At 37.8% G+C, this 20,305-nt stretch overlaps 1 protein-coding gene across 2 annotated transcripts in view; it reads left to right on the forward strand.

Annotated features, from left to right (window-relative positions):
- The window catches only part of DHX9 (DExH-box helicase 9), a 54,777-nt gene that overhangs the window by 14,947 nt on the left and 19,525 nt on the right, over nucleotides 1–20,305 (forward strand). The window contains exons 4-14 of one of the 2 annotated variants that reach the window (XM_067728856.1): nucleotides 1,563–1,677; nucleotides 4,701–4,813; nucleotides 5,415–5,563; nucleotides 7,942–7,988; nucleotides 9,514–9,650; nucleotides 9,936–10,025; nucleotides 10,131–10,292; nucleotides 10,431–10,508; nucleotides 11,042–11,233; nucleotides 19,236–19,377; nucleotides 19,822–19,904. In XM_067728856.1, the coding sequence (XP_067584957.1) occupies nucleotides 1,563–1,677; nucleotides 4,701–4,813; nucleotides 5,415–5,563; nucleotides 7,942–7,988; nucleotides 9,514–9,650; nucleotides 9,936–10,025; nucleotides 10,131–10,292; nucleotides 10,431–10,508; nucleotides 11,042–11,233; nucleotides 19,236–19,377; nucleotides 19,822–19,904 (1,308 nt within the window). Of the gene's footprint in view, nucleotides 1–1,562; nucleotides 1,678–4,700; nucleotides 4,814–5,414; nucleotides 5,564–6,968; nucleotides 7,097–7,941; nucleotides 7,989–9,513; nucleotides 9,651–9,935; nucleotides 10,026–10,130; nucleotides 10,293–10,430; nucleotides 10,509–11,041; nucleotides 11,234–19,235; nucleotides 19,378–19,821; nucleotides 19,905–20,305 lie in introns of those variants that run through there. The other variant, XM_067728858.1, reaches the window with a different exon arrangement.

The following is a 20,305-nucleotide window of genomic DNA, read 5'->3' on the forward strand; positions in this document are numbered from 1 at the left end:
TTTGGTAAAATAGATGAAAAGGGTAATTTGGAAAAATTATTGCTGAAGAATTTGAAGAAGTTAAAAGTATTAGCCATCCCTACTATATATTAATAAAGATTTTTAATTATTTTTAGTTTGCAGTAACTAAATTTGCATGATACTAGTTTCAAGATGGGGAGGGATGGTGTATGCATACATGTGCCTATGTGTGTATGCAAATAACGTAGAACAGGTCTCAGGATAGGAAAGGCCATTTTACTGAGGTGTCACAGCAGAAACTAGATTTGACTGCGGAAACAAAAACAAAATAATGTTAAGCAGCGTTTAACAAAGTTAAAAGGAAAAGGACAAATTATTTTGCAACGTGTATGACACAGTGAATAGCACTGAAATATTAAATTCTTAGAAATTAGTGGGAATGATGAATTATCCAGATAGAGTAATGGGCAAATAAAATGTAAATGAAAATAACCGGTCACCGTAACAACAAAACAGAACTAATACTGGTAAAGATGTAAGACGTATGCTGTAATTCCGAGGATTGGTGAGGCTGTGGGGAAGTAGGTTCTCATATAGAGTGCAAGCTTGGAAGTCAGCCTTTCTGTAGAGCGCTATGATGCTTTTTTAAATCTTGATGCCTTTTAACCCAGCAAGTTGCCTTTCGTGAATTTTTCCCAAAAGAAATAAGCCAAAGTACAAAGAGTTTATGGTAATGCTGTTTTATGATTTAAGATTGGCTACAATCTGAATGTCTGCTAACATGGAGACTGATCTCTAACAGTTCCTACTTTTCTTTTCTGGTAGTATTGTATTATACTTGACATACTGTGTAGTTACTTGTTGTTTATTTAGCTCTGTAAGAATACAGAATTAGAATGTAGCTGTTTGAATATAGCTCTGTAACTACAGAACATCTGGTTGGTTCATTATTTTATCCTCAGTACCCATGATAATGTCTACCACGTAGACGTCTCTTAACAGATGCTTCTTGGAAGTTGAACATATTTATAAAGGTATTAAGTGGAGGGACTTCCCTGGTGGTCCAGTTGTTCAGAATCTGCCTTCCGATGCAGGGGATGCGAGTTCGATCCCTAGTCGGGGAACTAAGATCCCCCGTGCTGCGGGGCAGCTAAGCCCATGCATTCCACAACTACTGAGCCTGCGCGCTCTAGAGCCTGAGCACCACAACTAGAGAGAAGCCCATGTGCCGCAACTGAGACCTGACACAGCCAAATAAATAAATAAATAAATATTTTATTTTAAAAAAGATATTAAGTGGAAAAGGTAAATTAACTATACAGCATAAACTTTTTGTGGAAAAACGATCCCACTTTTTGTGGAAAAACTGTATTCATCTACATAATTATGTAATCTCCAGATGGAAAATTATGAATATTTTTACTGCCCTATCCTTTTCTGCCTGAAATGAGAGCATAACAGTTTTATAATACTGAAAAAACAAAGATGTTAATATTATGAGGAAAGGAGGGGTGACACGTGGACCTCCTCTAAGAATAAGAATTTAATATTTTCTGAAGGCGAAATTACTGACACTGTCTTGACTTTTCAAACTCTTGCAGGTAGCACCCCCTCCGCCCCCAATTACTGATGCACCTGACAGCACAGCAGATACTGGTGGAGGTTTACCAACAACCATGGGAGGACCTCTTCCTCCACATCTGGCTCTCAAAACAGGTAAGGGACTTGAATGTGTGCACATGACTGAGAATAAGATACACGATCTTGCATTCATCATCTTTCTTTCTCACTTGGATAGATAGAAATAACTATAGTAAACTCATAATTTTCAGAGAACCTAAGAACCACATAATACCACCAGATTATTTAATCTCTTTTATAACTTGGTACAGCTCAATTCCTTGCTGTCTTTAGCTTTTACTAGTTTTTGATCCCTGGATAGATTTTGCACAGGCTAGAACATTTGGTTAAAGGGGTCTTATTTACTGCTCTTTCTTGTTTCTAACTTATTTCTACCAAATATATTGTAGGCTTGTTTGTTTGCCCTATGGATCCCAGTCATTGCTGAATTCTATATATACCAAAACTTTATTAGTGTGTCCGCTGTAGGGTAGATTAAGTGGAATATTTGTCAAATTGCCTAAGTCTCAGATCCAGTGTTTATGAAACAAGAATAGCAGTAGTACTTACTTATAAGATTATCATGAAGAGTAAACTTTTAAAAAGCATATAATAAACTTGATAAGAGTTTCAGTCAATATTAACTACTATTTTTAGTTATTCTGCTTTCTCGTCAAGATTCATCACTTTTCAACACCTTTTAAGCTTCTCCTTATTTCCGTCTCTAGCACTAGTAGTTAGCTTTCTTTCAGGATCATACTTAGCAAAGAAACCATTTTATCATTTAATCAGCTATTATTGGGTTGGCCAAAAAAGTGCCTTTGGTTTTTAAGTAAAAATAAAAGGCACATTTTTCATTTTCACCAAGAACTTTATTGAACAACGTATCCACCCTTTTTGTTCCACTACCTTCTACCATTTTTTAGGCAACTTCATAATTCCATCTTCCCAAAACTTTTTAGCTTTTTGAGCAAAAAACTATTCTAGGTGCCTTTTACAGTCTTCCAGGGAATTGAAATTTTTCCATTAAGAGAATTTTATAAAGAGGTAAATAAATGGAAATCTGAAGGTGCAATGTCTACTGAACACGGTGGATGAATCGGAACTTCCCAGCCAAGCTGTAGCAGTTTTTGCCTGGTCATCAAAGAAACATGTGGTCTTGCATTATCCTGGTGGAAGGTTATGCGTTTTCTGTTGACTAATTCCAGACGCTTTTCGTCGAGTGCTGCTTTCAGTTGGTCTAATTGGGAGCAGTACTTGTTGGAATTAATGGTTTGGTTTTCTGGAAGGAGCTCATAATAGAGGACTCCCTTCCAGTCCCACCATATACACAACATCACCTTCTTTGGATGAAGACAGGCCTTTGTTGTGGTTGGTAGTGGTTTCGTTTCGCTTGCCCCATGATCTCTTCCGTTCCACATTATTGTACAGTACCCACTTTTCATCACCTGTCACAATTTGTTTTAAAAACAGAATGTTTGGAGACTTCCCTGGTGGCGCAGTGGTTGGGAGTCCGCCTGCCGATGCAGGGGACGCGGGTTCGTACCCCGGTCTGGGAAGATCCCACATGCCGCGGAGCGGCTGGGCCCGTGAGCCATGGCCGCTGAGCCTGCGCGTCCAGAGCCTGTGCTCCATAACGGGAGAGGCACACAGTGAGAGGCCTGCGTGCCGCAAAAAAAACCCCAAAAAAACCCAAAAAACAGAACGTTTGGGACTTCCCTGGTGGTACAGTGGTTAAGAACCCGCCTGCCAGTGCCGGGGACATAGGTTTGAGCCCTGGTCCGGGAAGATCCAACATGCCATGGAGCAACTAAGCCCATGCGCCACTACTGAGCCTGCACTCTAGAGCCCGCGAGCCACAACTACTGAAGCCCGTGCGCCTAGAGCCCACACAGTGCAACTAAGAGTAGCCCCCACTCACCACAACTAGAGAAAGCAGCAACGAAGACCCAGTGCAGCCAAAAATAAATAAAATAAATTTTAAAGTAATAATTAAAAAATAAATAAAAATGGAGCATTTTCATTATGTTTAAGTAGAGAATCACATGCAGGAAGTACGGTCAAGAAGCTTTTTCTGCTTAATTTACGTGGAACCCAAACATCAAAGTGATTAACATAACCAAGCTGGTGCAAATGATTTTCAGCAGTTGATTTGGATATTTTGAGCATGTCAGCTATTTCCCATGTTGTATAACATTGAATGTTCTCAATTAATGTCTCGATTTGATCTCTGTCAACTTCAACTGGTCTACCTGACCGTGGAGAAATCTCCAGCACGAAATTTCACAAACCGCTTCTGACACGTTCGCTCAGTCACCGCACCTTTTCCATACACTGCACAAATCTTCTTTTGCATTTCGGTAGCGTTTTCGCCTTTCTTGAAATAATAAAGCATAATATGCCGAAAATGTTGCTTTTTTTCCTTCCATCTTCAGTATTAAAATAGCTACACAGGGCTTCCCTGGTGGCGCAGTGGTTGAGAGTCCGCCTGCCGAAGCAGGGGACACGGGTTTGTGCCCCGGTCCAGGAAGATCCCACATGCCACGGAGCGCCTGGGCCTGTGAGCCATGGCCGCTGAGCCTGCGCTCTGCAACGGGGGAGGCCACAGCAGTGAGAGACCCGCGTACCGCAAAAAAAAAAAAAAATGACTACACAAAAATTCACCAATTCTGATAAGTCTTTTATTAAATGCTCGCTGATATGACAGCTGTCACATACAGTCTTAACAAAATTGTTTTAAATGAAGTTAAAGGCAACTTTAAGTGCTCCTAGAGCCATCTTACAGGAAAAATCTGAATGAACCTTTTGGCCAACCCAATACATAAGCAACAACTTAAAGCTACATTGATAACGTATGCTGGGTTATCAGTCACTTATGATCATTACTTGTAGCACCCCCCTGTATACCATCTTTGGAATTAGCAATTTAGACCTGTATTCAGTCATGTAACACTTTTCAGGTAAGTCATAGAGGTTTCAGGCCCATTTCCAAATAACTGAAACGTTGGATTTCTAATAATGGAGTGCTAAAATCTAAATTAGGAGTATTTTTTAAAAATATTTAGGATCTTCATACAGTTTGATTTATCAAGGGAACAATCATTTTCTTCCCGTAATAGAAAATAATTCTGGAATTGGGGCCTCTGGCTATGGTGCTCCTGGGCCCACCTGGGATCGAGGAGCCAATTTGAAGGATTATTACTCAAGAAAAGAAGAGCAAGAAGTACAAGCGGTAAGGCTGTAACCCTGTGTTACACCTCCTGGAATGTGATTTAGGACTTGGTTCATGGCAAGGTTTAAGATATTTGCAACTTAATAAGTTGGTGATTGTTTTAAGTAGTTATTTGAGACTGATTGTTCACCCAAAACACCATAAACCTAAGCTGCCTGTTAAATCTGGTCATTAGAATTGCCTATGAAATAAAACAATTTTTCATGGTGTTAATAAAAGATCTCTTCATCTGCTTTGTAGGAAATGTAGGTGCCTCAGTAAACATCCTTTCATGAGCACTCATGGTAAAGGCGTTTTCATAAGACAGAACACTTACTTTTCCACTTGATATATGTAAAGTGTTAAAACCAGCGTAAAAAATTTTGTCAAAGGTTTCTTTGGAACAGTTTAAATACAGTACATTAACTAATAGCTTGTTTATACAATAGGGCCATCACATGGAGTAAAAACTAAATTCTGGCTCAATTTTGACTAGGATTAGAAACTATTAAACAACTTTTGCATTATAAAGCATGGTACAAAAAAGTTATTTTTGTGCGTTAAGTGTACATAACTAAACTAAACTTAGTGGAGGCAAATTTAATTATCATTGATTCAACAGACCCTTGAATCCGAAGAAGTGGATTTAAATGCTGGGCTACATGGAAACTGGACCTTGGAAAATGCTAAGGCTCGTCTGAACCAATATTTCCAAAAAGAAAAGATCCAAGGAGAATATAAGTACACCCAAGTGGGTCCTGATCACAACAGGTTTGCTTGTTTCACTCTTTGCCTTCTGTAGTAAGTTAGGGTTTTGTATAGTCATTCTATTTTTGTATGTGCTATCTGGTTCAGTTTGTGGATTAGCAGCAAATTGAGAAAAGATATGTTATTTTGCCCAAGAAAAATTGTTATTGATTTGTAATGTGCAGTTTACCATGGTCTTCACTTAGGAGTGTGATTTTAGCTGTGTAAGAAGTTATGCAAAAATCTGCTGTTTGTGTTGCTAGACTTTTAGGTTCTCGTATGAATCTGAGAGGCAAAACTCGTAGCCACAAGTAGTGGTTTGTCCATAATTGACTTAAAAATCAGCCAGAGGTAGTGAGTTTATTGTTCACTGTGGTATTAGAGGCAGTTATAATGTTTATTTCTTCCGCGCATCAAGTTAGACACTTAAGTTTAGAGTGGTCAGAGGTAGATGGCATTGCATCTAGATCCAAAGTTCCCATCAGCTTGGAAAGTTGCCAGCTCTTCAGTCCTATTATTGAAGTTTTAAGGGCTTATTGTAAAGCTGAAGGAGAGCCTCAATCTTTGTATGAGTTAAATTAGCACACTTTTATTCTGTTAAATTTATAAAACTGAACATAAAGGGAGGAGGTTGTTCTAACAGTGACAGTATGTTTCTCAGCCTGCTTGCTGTTCTTCCTGAGAGCATTCCAGGGTGTAGTAATTATTACTCCCAGGAAGGCTCATATGGATTAGACTCTTCTGGGGGCACTATATTTTATTGGAAGGGAGGGAATGTTACAATGGAAATCTGGATGATTTAATTTGCTGTCCTTATATGAAATAAATTATTCAAAATACATCAAAAGTTTTTCCCTTGAAAATCAAAGGGTTCTTTGGTTGCATCTAGCAGCCCTAAAATAATTATAACTAACAAAAAACTTTGACACTGGTCAAAATGATGTTCAGAGCATGGTTCCCCCTGCTTCGCACTGTTTTGTTCAATCCTGAATTCTCAAATACTTAAATTTAACGTCAGACTTTTTTAAACCCTCAAAGATCATAAAGGAAACATTCATTTGTTGATGATTTTTTTAAAAAATATTTTGTTTTTCTGCACTGATTGGGCTTAGTAGCAATTGGTGACTTTAAGAACAGTTAGATAATTTAAGTATGCCTCAAGCTTATTATAAACTTTTTTTTTTAAGTGTCTTATTGGCTTCTGATACAAAGTTGAAGAATTCAGGCTATGATGAGGAAGGCAGAGAAGTTGGGGGAGCTAGGACAGCATTGCTCTTTATATGTCCTTTATTTAAAGGCATAACAGACAGCAACACCAGAGGTCTGTGTTCATACACACATGTGCTGCTGCTTAGGCTGAACTAAGCAATCACATGGGAAACTATTGTAAACTGATTTCTGGTGTTGCTGTTCCCCCTAGGTGGAGGAGAATGAGATTGAGTGCTGACTTTAAGCCTGGCTGAGAAACATACTGGCATCGGTGTCATTAATGAAAGGGTGGATGTTGTTCCCTTGAAAGCCAGTGGCCTTTGACCCCTGAAGCCGCTGTGCCTGAAGGTCAGTTCACATGAGGTATAGGAAGGAATCTAACATTTATTTTTTTTCTAAAGTCTCACCTAACCTTTTATTCACAGCACAAACTCAAGGTTAGAATGTACATGAGTAGTGGAAGGGATCAGAAAGCATAGATTTCAAAGGGCATTTTTGCCCTTGTTAAAACCTAAATTTATTCCCTAGAATCTGCTAGAAATTTTAGCTATAATTTTCAAAAATATTTTGTTCTCCAGGACCTGATTTAAATAAAGTGTGATATAAGTAAGCTAAATTTTTTGTTATCAAGGGCTGCTTCCAACTGCAGGCAGATATCAGACCCCCCGCCTCAGGAACCACTGACATGTGCACAGTGGTTGTACACCCATGTGTATGTGTGCATACCTGCATATATTTAGCTTATCTTAGCAGATTGAAATCATTAGTGGGTGGCCCATGCAAAGGAATCTTAAAACAATCACAACTATAATTTAAGGGGTTTTAGGCCTATTTTATTTCTCGGCCTCAAGCTGAGTGGAAAATTCCTTTTCACTGAATGTATTCTAGCTATTCAGACTGCAACCTGTGAAATAAGAGTTAAAAGTAAGTAAATATAGAACCAAAAACCCTAACATTTTCTTTTCGTGAACAGTTGGTTCATCAACTTTGATTACAGCTGTCTCGTGCCATGTTGTGCATTATTTAAAGTTTATGTACTTCATTTGTTCTAGGATTGAACAGATATAAGTGTTTACAGTGGTTTTTTGCTTTGATTTGCCTAAGCAGTTGGAAAGCCTGCCTGATTGGGGAGTCCTGGATTTAATAATTTCTAAGAGTGAAATTTCTAACCTTGTTTATATATATTCTTACAGGAGCTTTATTGCAGAAATGACCATTTATATCAAGCAGCTGGGCAGAAGTAAGTGCTTCCCTGATACTCTGAGCCTTGTATAGTGGAGTAGTATTCGCTTTAAAGTCTTGAGCCACATATATGTAAGCTTTATTAATTTGATGGAGTCCATGATATAAGGTAGCATTTAGGGTATTTTAGAATATTAGAAGGCCCACTTTCCCATTTTTGCATGTGAAAAGAAAGATTGTGTTAGTTTACATTTCAAAGGGTAAGAGGTGGTAGGCTACTGAAGAATCTGCCACTGTCAAAGAACTTTAAAATGTTTTTTTATCTTTCTACATAAAAGATATAATTCCTTTGGGTAAGGCTAGCTAGGTGACATTTAGAAAGGAGTTAATCAGATGACAGGATTGGAGGCCTAAAAGTGAATGTGAGCATTTATAAGAGTCACGGAGTCGAGAAGAAAAGGTGAGAAGTTTACCCTGAGGAAGCACTTAAGGAATAGGTTGGGGTTATTCATAAAGGAAGTAGAAAGGCAAAGATATATTGCCTTTATTCTTAGTAAGTTTAAAGCAAGCAGTGTGTCATGCTTGAAAGTACGGAATAGCCCTGTGTACCTGGTTTTGTTACTAGCGAGTATTGTGACTTTGAATAAATCACACCTACATTGCTGGGACTCAATTTACTTCACTAAAAATTAGGAGAAATGGCTGAAGATTCTTTCCAGCTTGAGAATTCTGCAACTAACTCTGATGACTTAAATTTAGTATATCAAAGACTTCTAATAGAATCAAGCCTTTGAATGAATCACGAGGAGATGATGTTGAATTTTTTTATCCTAGACCTTAAAGATAAATTACTCAGTGTGAATGGGAGTTTATTTTAAACTTATTGGAACACAGCTACAGTCATTTGTTTATGTCAGGGAAGAGCAAACTTCTGTAAAAGTCCAGATAAATATTTTAAGCTTAGTGGGTCACATATATCACACATTATTTCTGTCTTATATTTATGACTCTTTAAAATTTTTACAACGTTTTTAGTTCCTGGGCCCATAGGTTCGTCAAACCCTGGTTTAAGTATTGTCAGTGAATGCTTTCACACTTGAGAGACAGAGCTGAGTAATTGTGACAGACGATGTGGCCTACAAAGCCTAAAATATTTATTTTCTGACCCTTTATAGAAGAAGATTGGTGTCTCCTGGTCTAGGCACTTTGGGCCCATTTTCTTTCCTTTGATTTGCTTTTTGATCCTTTACTTTTCAGAAGCTAAACTCTCTTTTCTTCCCCTGTTTTAATGCCAAATGATGTTAATAATAACAACTTTGTTGAAATAGGTTATTTGCTTTGATAATGATTTGTATGTGTCTTAGTGTGTGCCTGTAATCAAGATGGTTGGCTACTTAGTTGATAAGCTGTTAAAGTATGGCTTTTGGTTAACAGTTAGAATGAAAAGGAACTTAGAACTCATAACGTACTCTGTATTTTAGGGCAGCTTTTGTACCTTACCTCCTAGTTGCTTATGTTGAGATGTTTTCTTTACTTAGATGATTTATCCTTCTGTCCTTGATAATCCTGACCTTAAATTATAGGGATTTTTGCACGCGAACATGGATCAAATAAAAAATTGGCAGCACAGTCCTGTGCGCTGTCACTTGTCAGACAACTCTACCACCTTGGAGTGATTGAAGCTTACTCTGGACTTACAAAGAAGAAAGAAGGAGAGACAGTGAGTCTTTAGACTTAGTAGCCCAAAGAGATATTGTAAGATTCAATTTAGCTTCTGTTTAATAGTTGGCTAAAGAAGTTTGATAGTTCTGGGACTCTCGCCTCAAGAAATGGAAATGGCCCTACTAATCATCATTAAGTAATTCGTTCACGAGGGAACTGACTTGTTGGCTTTAGGACTATTGTAGACCTAATGTTGACTGCATACTCTTAACCCTACTGTAGTAGATTTGAGTAGTGTTTGGGTGTATGTTACATGATTTTCATGGCCATCCCTCTTCTGCAGGTGGAGCCTTACAAAGTTAACCTTTCTCAAGATTTGGAGCATCAGCTGCAGAACATCATTCAAGAGCTAAATCTTGAGATCGTGCCCCTAGTAAGCATACAGCTATTTAGTTTACCTTTGTATTGTACTTCTCTAGTCAGACAAACAACTAGTATTGTTTTTTGGTTTTGTTTTGTTTTCTGTTATTTTTAATAGCCTGATGATCCTTCTGTGCCTGTTGTACTCAACCTTGGCAAATTGGCTCATTTTGAGCCATCTCAGCGACAGAACCAAGTGGGCGTGGTTCCTTGGTCACCTCCACAATCCAACTGGAATCCTTGGACTAGTAGCAACATTGATGAGGGGCCCCTGGCTTACGTGAGTGCAACATTATTTTTGAGATCAGACTCTCGTGTTTTACTTTTGAATATATTTCATTAGGATATCTAGATAAAAAATGATTCATTTTGAAGCTGAATTACGCTTTTGTGTGATTGTTGCCTTCTCATTTTACAGGCTACTCCAGAACAAATAAGCATGGACCTCAAGAGTGAATTAATGTATCAGCTGGAACAGGATCATGATTTGCAAGCAGTAAGTCTGTGAAGTATTTAGACATAAGGTGCTCGCAGTCTCAGAACTTTCTAGGTATGGGCAGAAGGACAGCGAATAATATGTTTTTGCCCTTTCTAGTAAGGTAGATCAAAGATACTAACCTAACTGCTAATCCTAGTTACCTCTGAGGGTAGTTGTGAGTTAAGGGCCTGTGATTCTTAAGGTGGAAGATGTGGGATAATAACTTTTTTTTTGGTAGTTTTTTTGTATTTTCTGAATGAAACAACTTAAAATGTTAGAAGAAAGGGAATGTATATGTAATATCTAGGGAGAAAAGGAGGAAAATAAGGGTGTGGATAAGGCCAAAAGATATTCTTCAGAAATTTAATGGAAAGAGACCGTTCAACTAGAGGTATAAATATATACATTCTTTTATGAAAAAGTATATTTTGAATATGCAGCCAGTGGAAAGGAGTAACTTTTTATAGAGATGGCAGATTTTTTTAGAATTAAGATAGTTGTTTCTAATATGTATATTGGTAGAAATTTAAGGTGTAACTTTTCTAATACAGATCTTACAGGAGAGAGAGTTACTGCCTGTGAAGAAATTTGAAAGTGAAATCCTGGAAGAAATTAGTCAAAATCCAGTTGTTATTATCCGAGGCGCTACTGGATGTGGTAAAACCACACAGGTTCCCCAGTTTATTCTAGATGACTTTATCCAGAATGACCGAGCAGCAGAGTGTAATATTGTAGTAACGCAGGTAAGTAGCAAGCCAGCTTACGAGGTGTGTGCCTGGTGTGGATAGGGTTTGAGAGGTGGAAACACCTAGAAGCCTGACCATTCCTAATTCTTTGATCAACTCCCCTTTGTAGTGACAAATTCTGAAAGTGGTAGAGTATTAGGCCCTTTTAAATTAAAAAAAGAAAAAGGTGTGAAAGGAATTTAAGTCTGTGTTAATCTCCAGTATAACTCACGGATAAGCTAAACTGAACCATGTGAAGGATTCTTTTTGTCTGGGCTAGAGGGAGTCTTTGGGCCTAGAATTGAACAAAACAGAGTACTTTCTCCTTAAGTTTACATCCAAACCTTGGTTCTCTTTATCTTATCACCTTAATGTTCAATAAAAACCAGTCAGAGCAAGAGTAGACAAGATAGAAAAAGATAGAAAAACATAAATGGTTGGCTTTAGCTGAATGCTTACTATACACCAGCTTCTGTTTTGTTTGTTTATTTGTTTGTTTTAACATCTTTATTGGAGTATAATTGCTTTACAATGGTGTGTTAGTTTCTGCTTTATAACAAAGTGAATCAGTTATACATATACATATGTTCTCATATCTCTTCCCTCTTGCGTCTCCCTTCCTTCCACCCTCCCTAACCCACCCCTCCAGGCGGTCACAAACCACCGAGCTGCTCTCCCTGTGCTATACGGCTACTTCCCACTAGCTATCTATTTTACGTTTGGTAGTGTATATATGTCCATGCCACTCTCTCACTTTGTCACAGCTTACCCTTCCCCTCCCCACATCCTCAAGTCCATGCTCTAGTAGGTCTGTGTCTTTATTCCCGTCTTACCCCTAGGATCTTCATGACCTTTTTTTTTTTCTTAGATTCCATATATATGTGTTAGCATACGGTATTTGTTTTTCTCTTTCTGACTTACTTCACTCTGTATGACGGACTCTAGGTCCATCCACCTCACTACAAATAACAATTTCGTGTCTTTTTATGGCTGAGTAATATTCCATTGTATATATGTGCCACATCTTCTTTATCCGTTGATCTGTTGATGGACACTTATGTTGCTTCCATGTTCTGGCTATTGTCAATAGAGCTGCAGTGAACATTGTGGTACATGACTCTTTTTGAATTATGGTTTTCTCAGGGTATATGCCCAGTAGTGGGATTGCTGGGTCGTATGGTAGTTCTATCCAGCTTCTGTTTTAAACAGTTGATATTTTTTTTTAACTCATTTAAAGTTTATGACGCTAAGATGTAAGTACTATATTATTTAATATTTCTCTTTTAGTAACTTAAGGCACAAAGAGATTTAAAATTGTCCAAGGTTAACACAGGAAGTTGTTGAAACTAGGATTCATAACCAAACAGTTGGCCTTCAGTATTCCCCCTTTTGACTGCTGCATCCTGTTGTTACCTTGCTAGCAGTAAGCAGTGCCTGCAAGTTTGTTGCAGTGCTTAGGGAAGAGCAGTCTTCTTAGGTTAAAGCGGTTCCTGTCAGCTCTAACCCTGTACTTCTGGCACTTGAAAGGAGAGCATTGCAAGTAGCCAGATACTACCTCTCAGGCTGGCTCAGACCTTGACTTAGGGATTCCTAACCTGGGAAGCTTAATTGATACTCAGGGTAGAGTCATGAATCTTGAAATAGCAAAAGATGTTTGTACACGTGCATTTATGTGGACATGTATAAACCATATTTTTTTAACATGTCTGAAATGAAGTATATCTTAAAATTGTCCTCTGTATTTTATAGGAGAGTTGGGTTTGGCGGGGCCTTTAAAAGATGACTGAAGGAATGCATTTAAAATGGATGATATTATAAGCTTGAAAAAAATACGATAGGTCTCCATTTTTCTGGGATAGGACCCTTAGCTTTCTTCTTCTCAAAATGTTCTTTGATTGCCCTTCTCACTCCCAAAACTGGTTATGATTTCTTTGCCTCACAGCAGAAGTTCCAACCTCAAGTACATCAATATAATATACTTGCTCTTAATGCTTATCTGGTTTTTCAGGAGGTTGTATTGTTCAGGAGGGCGCCATTTTACAGAACTTTGAGCTCTGCTCTGCCCTCCTTCCTTACTACCACTCTGCATTTTTAAATTCAAAACAATTCAGCCATATACACAGAAATGCTGACTTCACCAAATGAGCTGAACACCTATGGTCTCACTCAGAAGTTGTTTGCATGTCATGAGTATGAAAAAAACTAACTCCCGCCCAAGTGAGAAGTGATTTTTTTTCGCCTGCTGTCTGACATCAAATCCAAATGGTTCCAGACAAAAATGGCTTCTGTTTGTTCCAGACAAAAATAGTTTTTGTACTGTGGTCTTCAACTTTGTATAATTTGCTTACTAACTTGTGTCCCTTCCCAAATAATTTGGACATTTCTGGTGGTTTCATCTGTAAAATGAACAGATTTCTATACGTAGGCTGTAACAAACGTACTTCTTTTGCGTATAAAACAACTTTCACTTATCCACTAGTTCTTTATTTATATTGCTTCATAAAGTGATAGATTTATGAAATTGAAAGATACTTCACAGAATTATTCCATCTTTCTACTCAGGGTGGAATGTTTATAATAGATGGTCACCTTACTTCTGCTTGAAAATTTCCAGTTGTGTGGAGTTGTAGCCTGTGTCTTCTGATTTTGGACAAATGACTGACCTGTCACATGAAATCGACATTCTGTGGCTTCCATCTTTTTGTCCTAGTGCTTGTCCCCAAATCAGTCTCTGATTTCTCATACCTGTAGTAAGTCTTCAAAAGTTTGTATAGTGTCCTAGTATATCTCCTTTGTTTTATAAACAACTGTAGTTTAGCCATGAAGATAGAGTCTAAGGTTGTTAAGCACATTCGAAGCATCAGCATCCTACCTGAGAAGGTAGGCCTGAACATACTGATTGGTCATTGTAGAATACAGTTCTTAATAATTGTGGTATTATATAGTACTTCTGTTAAGGCAGTCTGAGACAGCATTAATAATTTTTGTAGTAATATCACTGTTGTATCATCTTTTGATTTATTTATTCATTCATTCATTTATGGCTGCGTTGGGTCTTCGTTGCTGCCTGTGTGGGTTTTCTCTAGTTGCGGCGAGCGGGGGCTACTCTTCATTGCAGTGTGCGGGCTTCTTATTGTGGTGTCTTTTCTTGTTGCGAAGCGTGGGCTCTAGGTGCGCGGGCTTCAGAAGTTGTGGCACACGGAGTCAGTCGTTGTGGCTTGCGGGCTCTAGAGTACAGGCTCGGTAGTTGTGGCGCGCAGGCTTAGTTGCTCCACAGCATGTGGGATCTTCCTGGACCAGAGCTCGAACCCGTGTCCCCTGCATTGGCAGGCAGATTCTTAACCACTGCACCACCAGGGAAGCCCTCATTTTTCCTTTTTCCTCCACTTGCAGTCATATATAGGAAACCACATGAAGTCATTACTACCTAAGTTTTTTATGTGCTTGGTTAAATGTGTTATTTCAAGTCATAGAGCACAAGTTGAGAGATATTATGAACTAGAATAAAATAGAATGAGTAGCTCAAACCTTAACTCGTAACCTTACCACCAGCTTTAGTGTAAATTCTATACCAAACTCACTGTATCCTTTTTGTGCCTTCAGGCTATTCATACTCAAGCCACTTAAAACTTAGGGTGTGAGTGTGCAACAATTGAAAATAGGAAATAGTTATTTTCTGACCTTAAAGATGTTGAGAGAGGTGAGTTAAAATTGCTAGGATGTTGGGCTTCCCTGGTGGCGCAGTGGTTGAGGGTCCGCCTGCCGATGCAGGGGACGCAGGTTCGTGCTCCGGTCCGGGAGGATCCCACATGCCGCGGAGCGGCTGGGCCCGTGAGCCATGTCCGCTGAGCCTGCGCGTCCGGAGCCTGTGCTCCGCAACGGGAGAGGCTATAACAGTGAGAGGCCCGCGCACCGCAAAAGAAAAAAAAAATTGCTAGGATGCAAATCAAGTATGTTAAATTAACATCTGTGAATATTTTGGCAGTCCTGCACGTACCCCAAGGTACCATCATTTCAGGATACAGCTGTCTGTCATGTAAAATAAACTCAGAACTTAGAAAATAGAGAAAGTGGAGTCTGGTATATTTTGTGATATCTGATGCCTTAGAAATCTTGTATTTTATTGCAGCCTAGTTTTATTACCATGTATTTAAATACCCAGATGAGAAATAGGGGTGCAAAGTTCTGAAAGCAGTACTCTTTCAGTTACAGATTGCTAAGAAGAGAAATTACAGTTCTGGATAAATGTCAGGAGGGGTATAAAGGATGCAGATTTTGAATACTGCAAAAGAACACTTTGAGACAGGCCTTTAGCTGCTTGTGGTATGGAAAGTTTTACCGGTAATATTAGCTGTTTTAATTAATTAAAGTGAACATAGAATTGTGAAGAAGAGGTAATCACTTAGAACTAACTACTGCTATGGCTGGTCTCCAGGCAAGAGTAATAAGATTGTACAGAGCAAATGAGAGCAGATACATACGCAGTGAAAATGTGAAGAAAAGCTCATATGCTGGAGGATAATTTGAAGTATTCTGTTGGAATGACTTAACATTATCCCTTGCTTTCATCACCACTACTTTTTACTAGTCTCACTTAAATGGGTTATTCTGTTACTTAATCCAAATACAACATAAAATTATAACAAGAGGCAGAATAATTGGGAAAAGGCTTAGTTGGAAGTAAAGAAAATTTGTATTACATCTGAAGTCATGTATATGAATTTAGGCAAAATACCTTTACCTGTGAACTTGTGTTTTTATCTATTAGAACGGGAAAAAAAATCTCATTGTTATTCTGAAGCACAAATAAAATAGTACATGCAGTCATGGTTTTTACTGTTGTTACACAGATGTTAATTATGATTGTTCTGGGGGGTCTCTGTAGTCTTGAATCTTTATATTTATTTATAGAATATAGAATATTTCTATATACTATAGAATATTTAAGAGAGGATAAGTTAAACCATATGTGGAAAGGTAGTTCTGCGGGTGTAGAAAGAAGGTGAACCTTGCTTTGTATTTATTCATTGTAGGACAGTATGTAAAACAGTTATTGAATATCCAAGGGAAAAGAGAGAAAATATTCAGGGGATAAATAGAGCAACCTATTTATAGGTTATTAGGTAGCATGCAGTCTGAGAAGTGTTTAAACATTAATAGTCTTTTACATTAAGCATTGTTCTCGCACACAAAATGCCTATCCTGCGGATATTTATAATGAGCTAAGAATTATACTGAGAATAAGATTTTATTTTTAGTTTCTTTTTTCTGACTCTAAAAGTATTATATACCCATTGGGGAAAAAATTAGAAAATAAAGTAAATTTTAAAAGAAACCAAAGCCCATGCAGAATCCCACCATCCAGAAGTAATCATTTTTACTTTTGGCCTTTATGCTTTCAGACTTCATGTACATATACTGTATGTACACCATCCTAACTTGTCCCCTTTATGTAACAGCACACCTGCTATTAAAGCAACAGAATAATTTTCTGATGACTTCATAATTTTCCATTTTATGCGTATACGTTTATTTTATTCTTAAATGATGGAGATACTTTAAGATTGTTTCCAATATTTTGATATTTATGTATGCTGGGATGAATATACTTGTACATACATTTTATACTCTCATTGGATTATTTCATTGGAATAAATTCCTAGACCTGGAATTGTTGGGTCAAAGGGTATGCATATTTAAGTTTTATGCATTTTGCCATACTCCCCTCAGGAAGAATCATACTGATTTCCAGTTGGATCAGTTATGAATAAAAGAAGCACTTCTCTTTTTAATATGTATTTTAAATGTTTATTTTGAAGTTAGGGCTGTTGAAATTGGAAGGCGGTAAGTTAGAGAAGCATACAAAACATGGAAAGGAGATTGTAGGGTCATTTGTTTCTTTGCTGTTTGAATAGTCATCTTGATATTGATGTTTTCTACTTTTACTCAAGGAAATTTGGCCAGTAGGGCTTCTGAAGATGGTTGTTTTAGCACTTCTTATGTTAATTTGTAACAGCCTCTGTCGTGGATGTCTTGGGAGGTGAGGACTGTACCCATATTCACTTTAAAAGGCTGGAAACTACAAAGGTGATTGACCTGAAAGTAGCCTCAAGCTGGTAAAAGCAATCCTTGAGTATCCAGTAGCATAGAAATACACCTCAGAAGAGTCCAATATCCTAACTGAGTTGAAGTTTTTCCAGAAGCCAGCTATTTAGTAGAAATGTTGAAAACTATAGGAAAGACAAAAGGAGAGAAAAGCGATAATAGTGTTGAGCATTTACCTATTCTTTGTAGAATGCAAAGAACTTCTTGAAAATGCCCAAAAACTTTGTATTTTATACCTTCAGTGGAATATCATCTTCACATTCCCTGACATAAGTATATAGCAGAATGCTTCTCTTTATGGACAAATGCATAACTCAGTCCTTCATGTAACACTTTTATTCAGAGTTAGTGAGGTACAGAGAACTGGTTGGCAATGGTCATTAAAAGCTAGCTAGCATTGTTCAGCAAAACAAGGCACATAAACCAAAAAGAATATAAGCTCAGGAAAATGTACAGTATGTTCGAGATGGCATCTTTTAATCCCTTACCTTGCTGGACAGGGTAAATATGAACTAGGTGATTGTACACTTCACCTGTATGTGTTACTAGCCACATACCATAAGAGACTCTTGTGTTAGGGGATATAGAAATTAATATATCGTGTTTTATATTAATTCAAAGGATGTTGAGGGCTTCCCTGGTGGCGCAGTGGTTGAGAGTCCGCCTGCTGATGCAGGGGACACGGGTTCGTGCCCCGGTCCGGGAAGATCCCACATGCCACGGAGCGGCTGGGCCCGCGAGCCATGGCCGCTGAGCCTGCGCATCCGGAGCCTGTGTTCCACAGCGGGAGAGGCCACAACAGTGAGACCGCGTACTGCAAAAAAAAAAAAAAAGGATGTTGATAGCTCTAGTGAAGCTACTGGTTTTTTGGTTTGGGGGTTTTTTTGGTTTGGTTGGTTTTTGTTTTTTAAGATTGTATTAGCCTCTGATTTCCTGAATGGTCATGTCATATAACCTGGGGTATAATCACATAGGTACTTAACTAAATATGGAACTCGGAAAAAACTTTCTTAGTCTAGGAACTAAAATACAGTCTATCATCAGGAACTTTTTGACAAAGTCAAATACAAGGCAACCTGGAAGCATTTAGTCTAAATCTGCATGTACCTCCATAGCTATACATTCAGGATATCATAATAGCCATGGTATCCACCAAGTAAATGCTGTTTTGTGTACTTAGAAGACAGGGGACACTTTGGAAGTTTTCATAAAAGTTAAGGTCCAACACTTAAAATTTTAACCCATAATTGTCCTTAGGGTTCAGCATATTTATTGCTAACAGCATGTATATTGCTGGAAAAGGTAATATACACTCAGTTTTCCCAGCTACATAAGCTCATCAAAACGAGGAGTGATTTCATTGAGGTGTTTTTTTTACCTCTAGCACCTTTTGTGGCACGTGATATCAATACAGATAAGCTATGACTGCTTTATGAGTTAATAAGTGAATGAATCGTAGATATGGCAAAGGAGGTTGTTCACCTTCCTAATAACCCGTACATCTCAGTTAAATAGTTCTTTAAACACAGTGCAGTGTGCCTGCACTGTGGTAGGAAGTTATAAGAACAAGCTCTCCACGTGTGATCTGTCTGCTTCCCTACTGGAAAATCACTTGATACCATTTAAGAGTTAGGGCCAATGGTGAAGAAATTTTATTTTCTATAAAACCTTGGAATCACTTTATATACAAAATGAAAAACAGCATTTTTAACTGTCTACAATAGAATTAAGTGGTATTTTTTTTGTTTCTTTAATAAACTTTGGAGCTTCCTAAATGTTATCACTACTATTATTGTTTCTGTTGATTACTGAGCTGGCAGTGGGTCAGATTTACGACAGTGATTTAATAACCCTAGTAAACAAGTGTAACTAATTTTGTATCTTTTAAATCACTTTTTTTTTTGTCTTGTCTCAGCCCAGGAGAATCAGTGCAGTTTCTGTGGCAGAGCGAGTTGCATATGAGAGAGGAGAAGAGCCTGGAAAAAGTTGTGGCTATAGTGTTCGATTTGAGTCTATACTTCCCCGCCCTCATGCCAGTATAATGTTTTGTACTGTGGGTCAGTAATCTGTTTTATTTTGGCCTTTCACTTGGGGTTTACATTGTGTTTGTGAAGAAAACTTGATAATAGCACAGAATGACTGGAAATAATAAATCAAGAACCCAGTTTCAGAATTCTTGTTTAAATAGAACTTTTGGCAATTTTTTTCTTCATGGAGGGTGTTATGTACCTGCTGGCTGTTGTAGTGCAGAGCAAATGAAATCAGCTTAGGTTGCTGGAACTGTTAAATATGTTTTCGTTAGACAAATGTGTTACAGACTACATGATCACTTCTTTAATAATTTAAATATACCAATGATTATTTATTTCCTAAAACGCTGGGGTTATAGTAGTTGAAGCATAGTTGATTGTCTAGAAATCGGTTTCTTTGCACTTTTCCTTACCTCCCTACTTTAAACATAGAAACTCATCTCCAGTGTTTACTCTGATTTTCTTTTCAAGGTGTACTCCTAAGAAAATTAGAAGCAGGCATTCGAGGAATCAGTCATGTAATTGTAGATGAAATACATGAAAGAGACATAAATGTAAGTAACTTGAGAGTGATGGTAAGGTACCAGCGCTAAAATTCTGAATAAAGAGAAATGAAGTAGAATGTCTTTATTTTATTTCCATTTTCCCATAGCTTACAACTTCTATCAAAATTATGAACTTCAGTCACTAAGATATTGGACACCTTTTTTAGCAAAGCCATTAAACCCTTTTTTTCCCTTTGTTAAAGCACAGAGTTCTAAAAGTAAAGACCTCTTCTTATTGTAAAGTAAGTATTATTGCAGTGATCATTAAGTTAGCATAATTCAGCAACTGAACTAATGATTTATCACTGAATAGCTGATGGAATTTTAATAACCAGTTTTTCTTTGAATTGAAAATTTATCTGTGATAAACTTCACATTGTTTTCCCCCTGCCGCCTGGCTTGTGGGATCT

This window comes from Pseudorca crassidens, chromosome 2, assembly GCF_039906515.1.
Source record: "Pseudorca crassidens isolate mPseCra1 chromosome 2, mPseCra1.hap1, whole genome shotgun sequence".
NCBI classification, from domain to species: Eukaryota; Metazoa; Chordata; class Mammalia; order Artiodactyla; family Delphinidae; genus Pseudorca; species Pseudorca crassidens.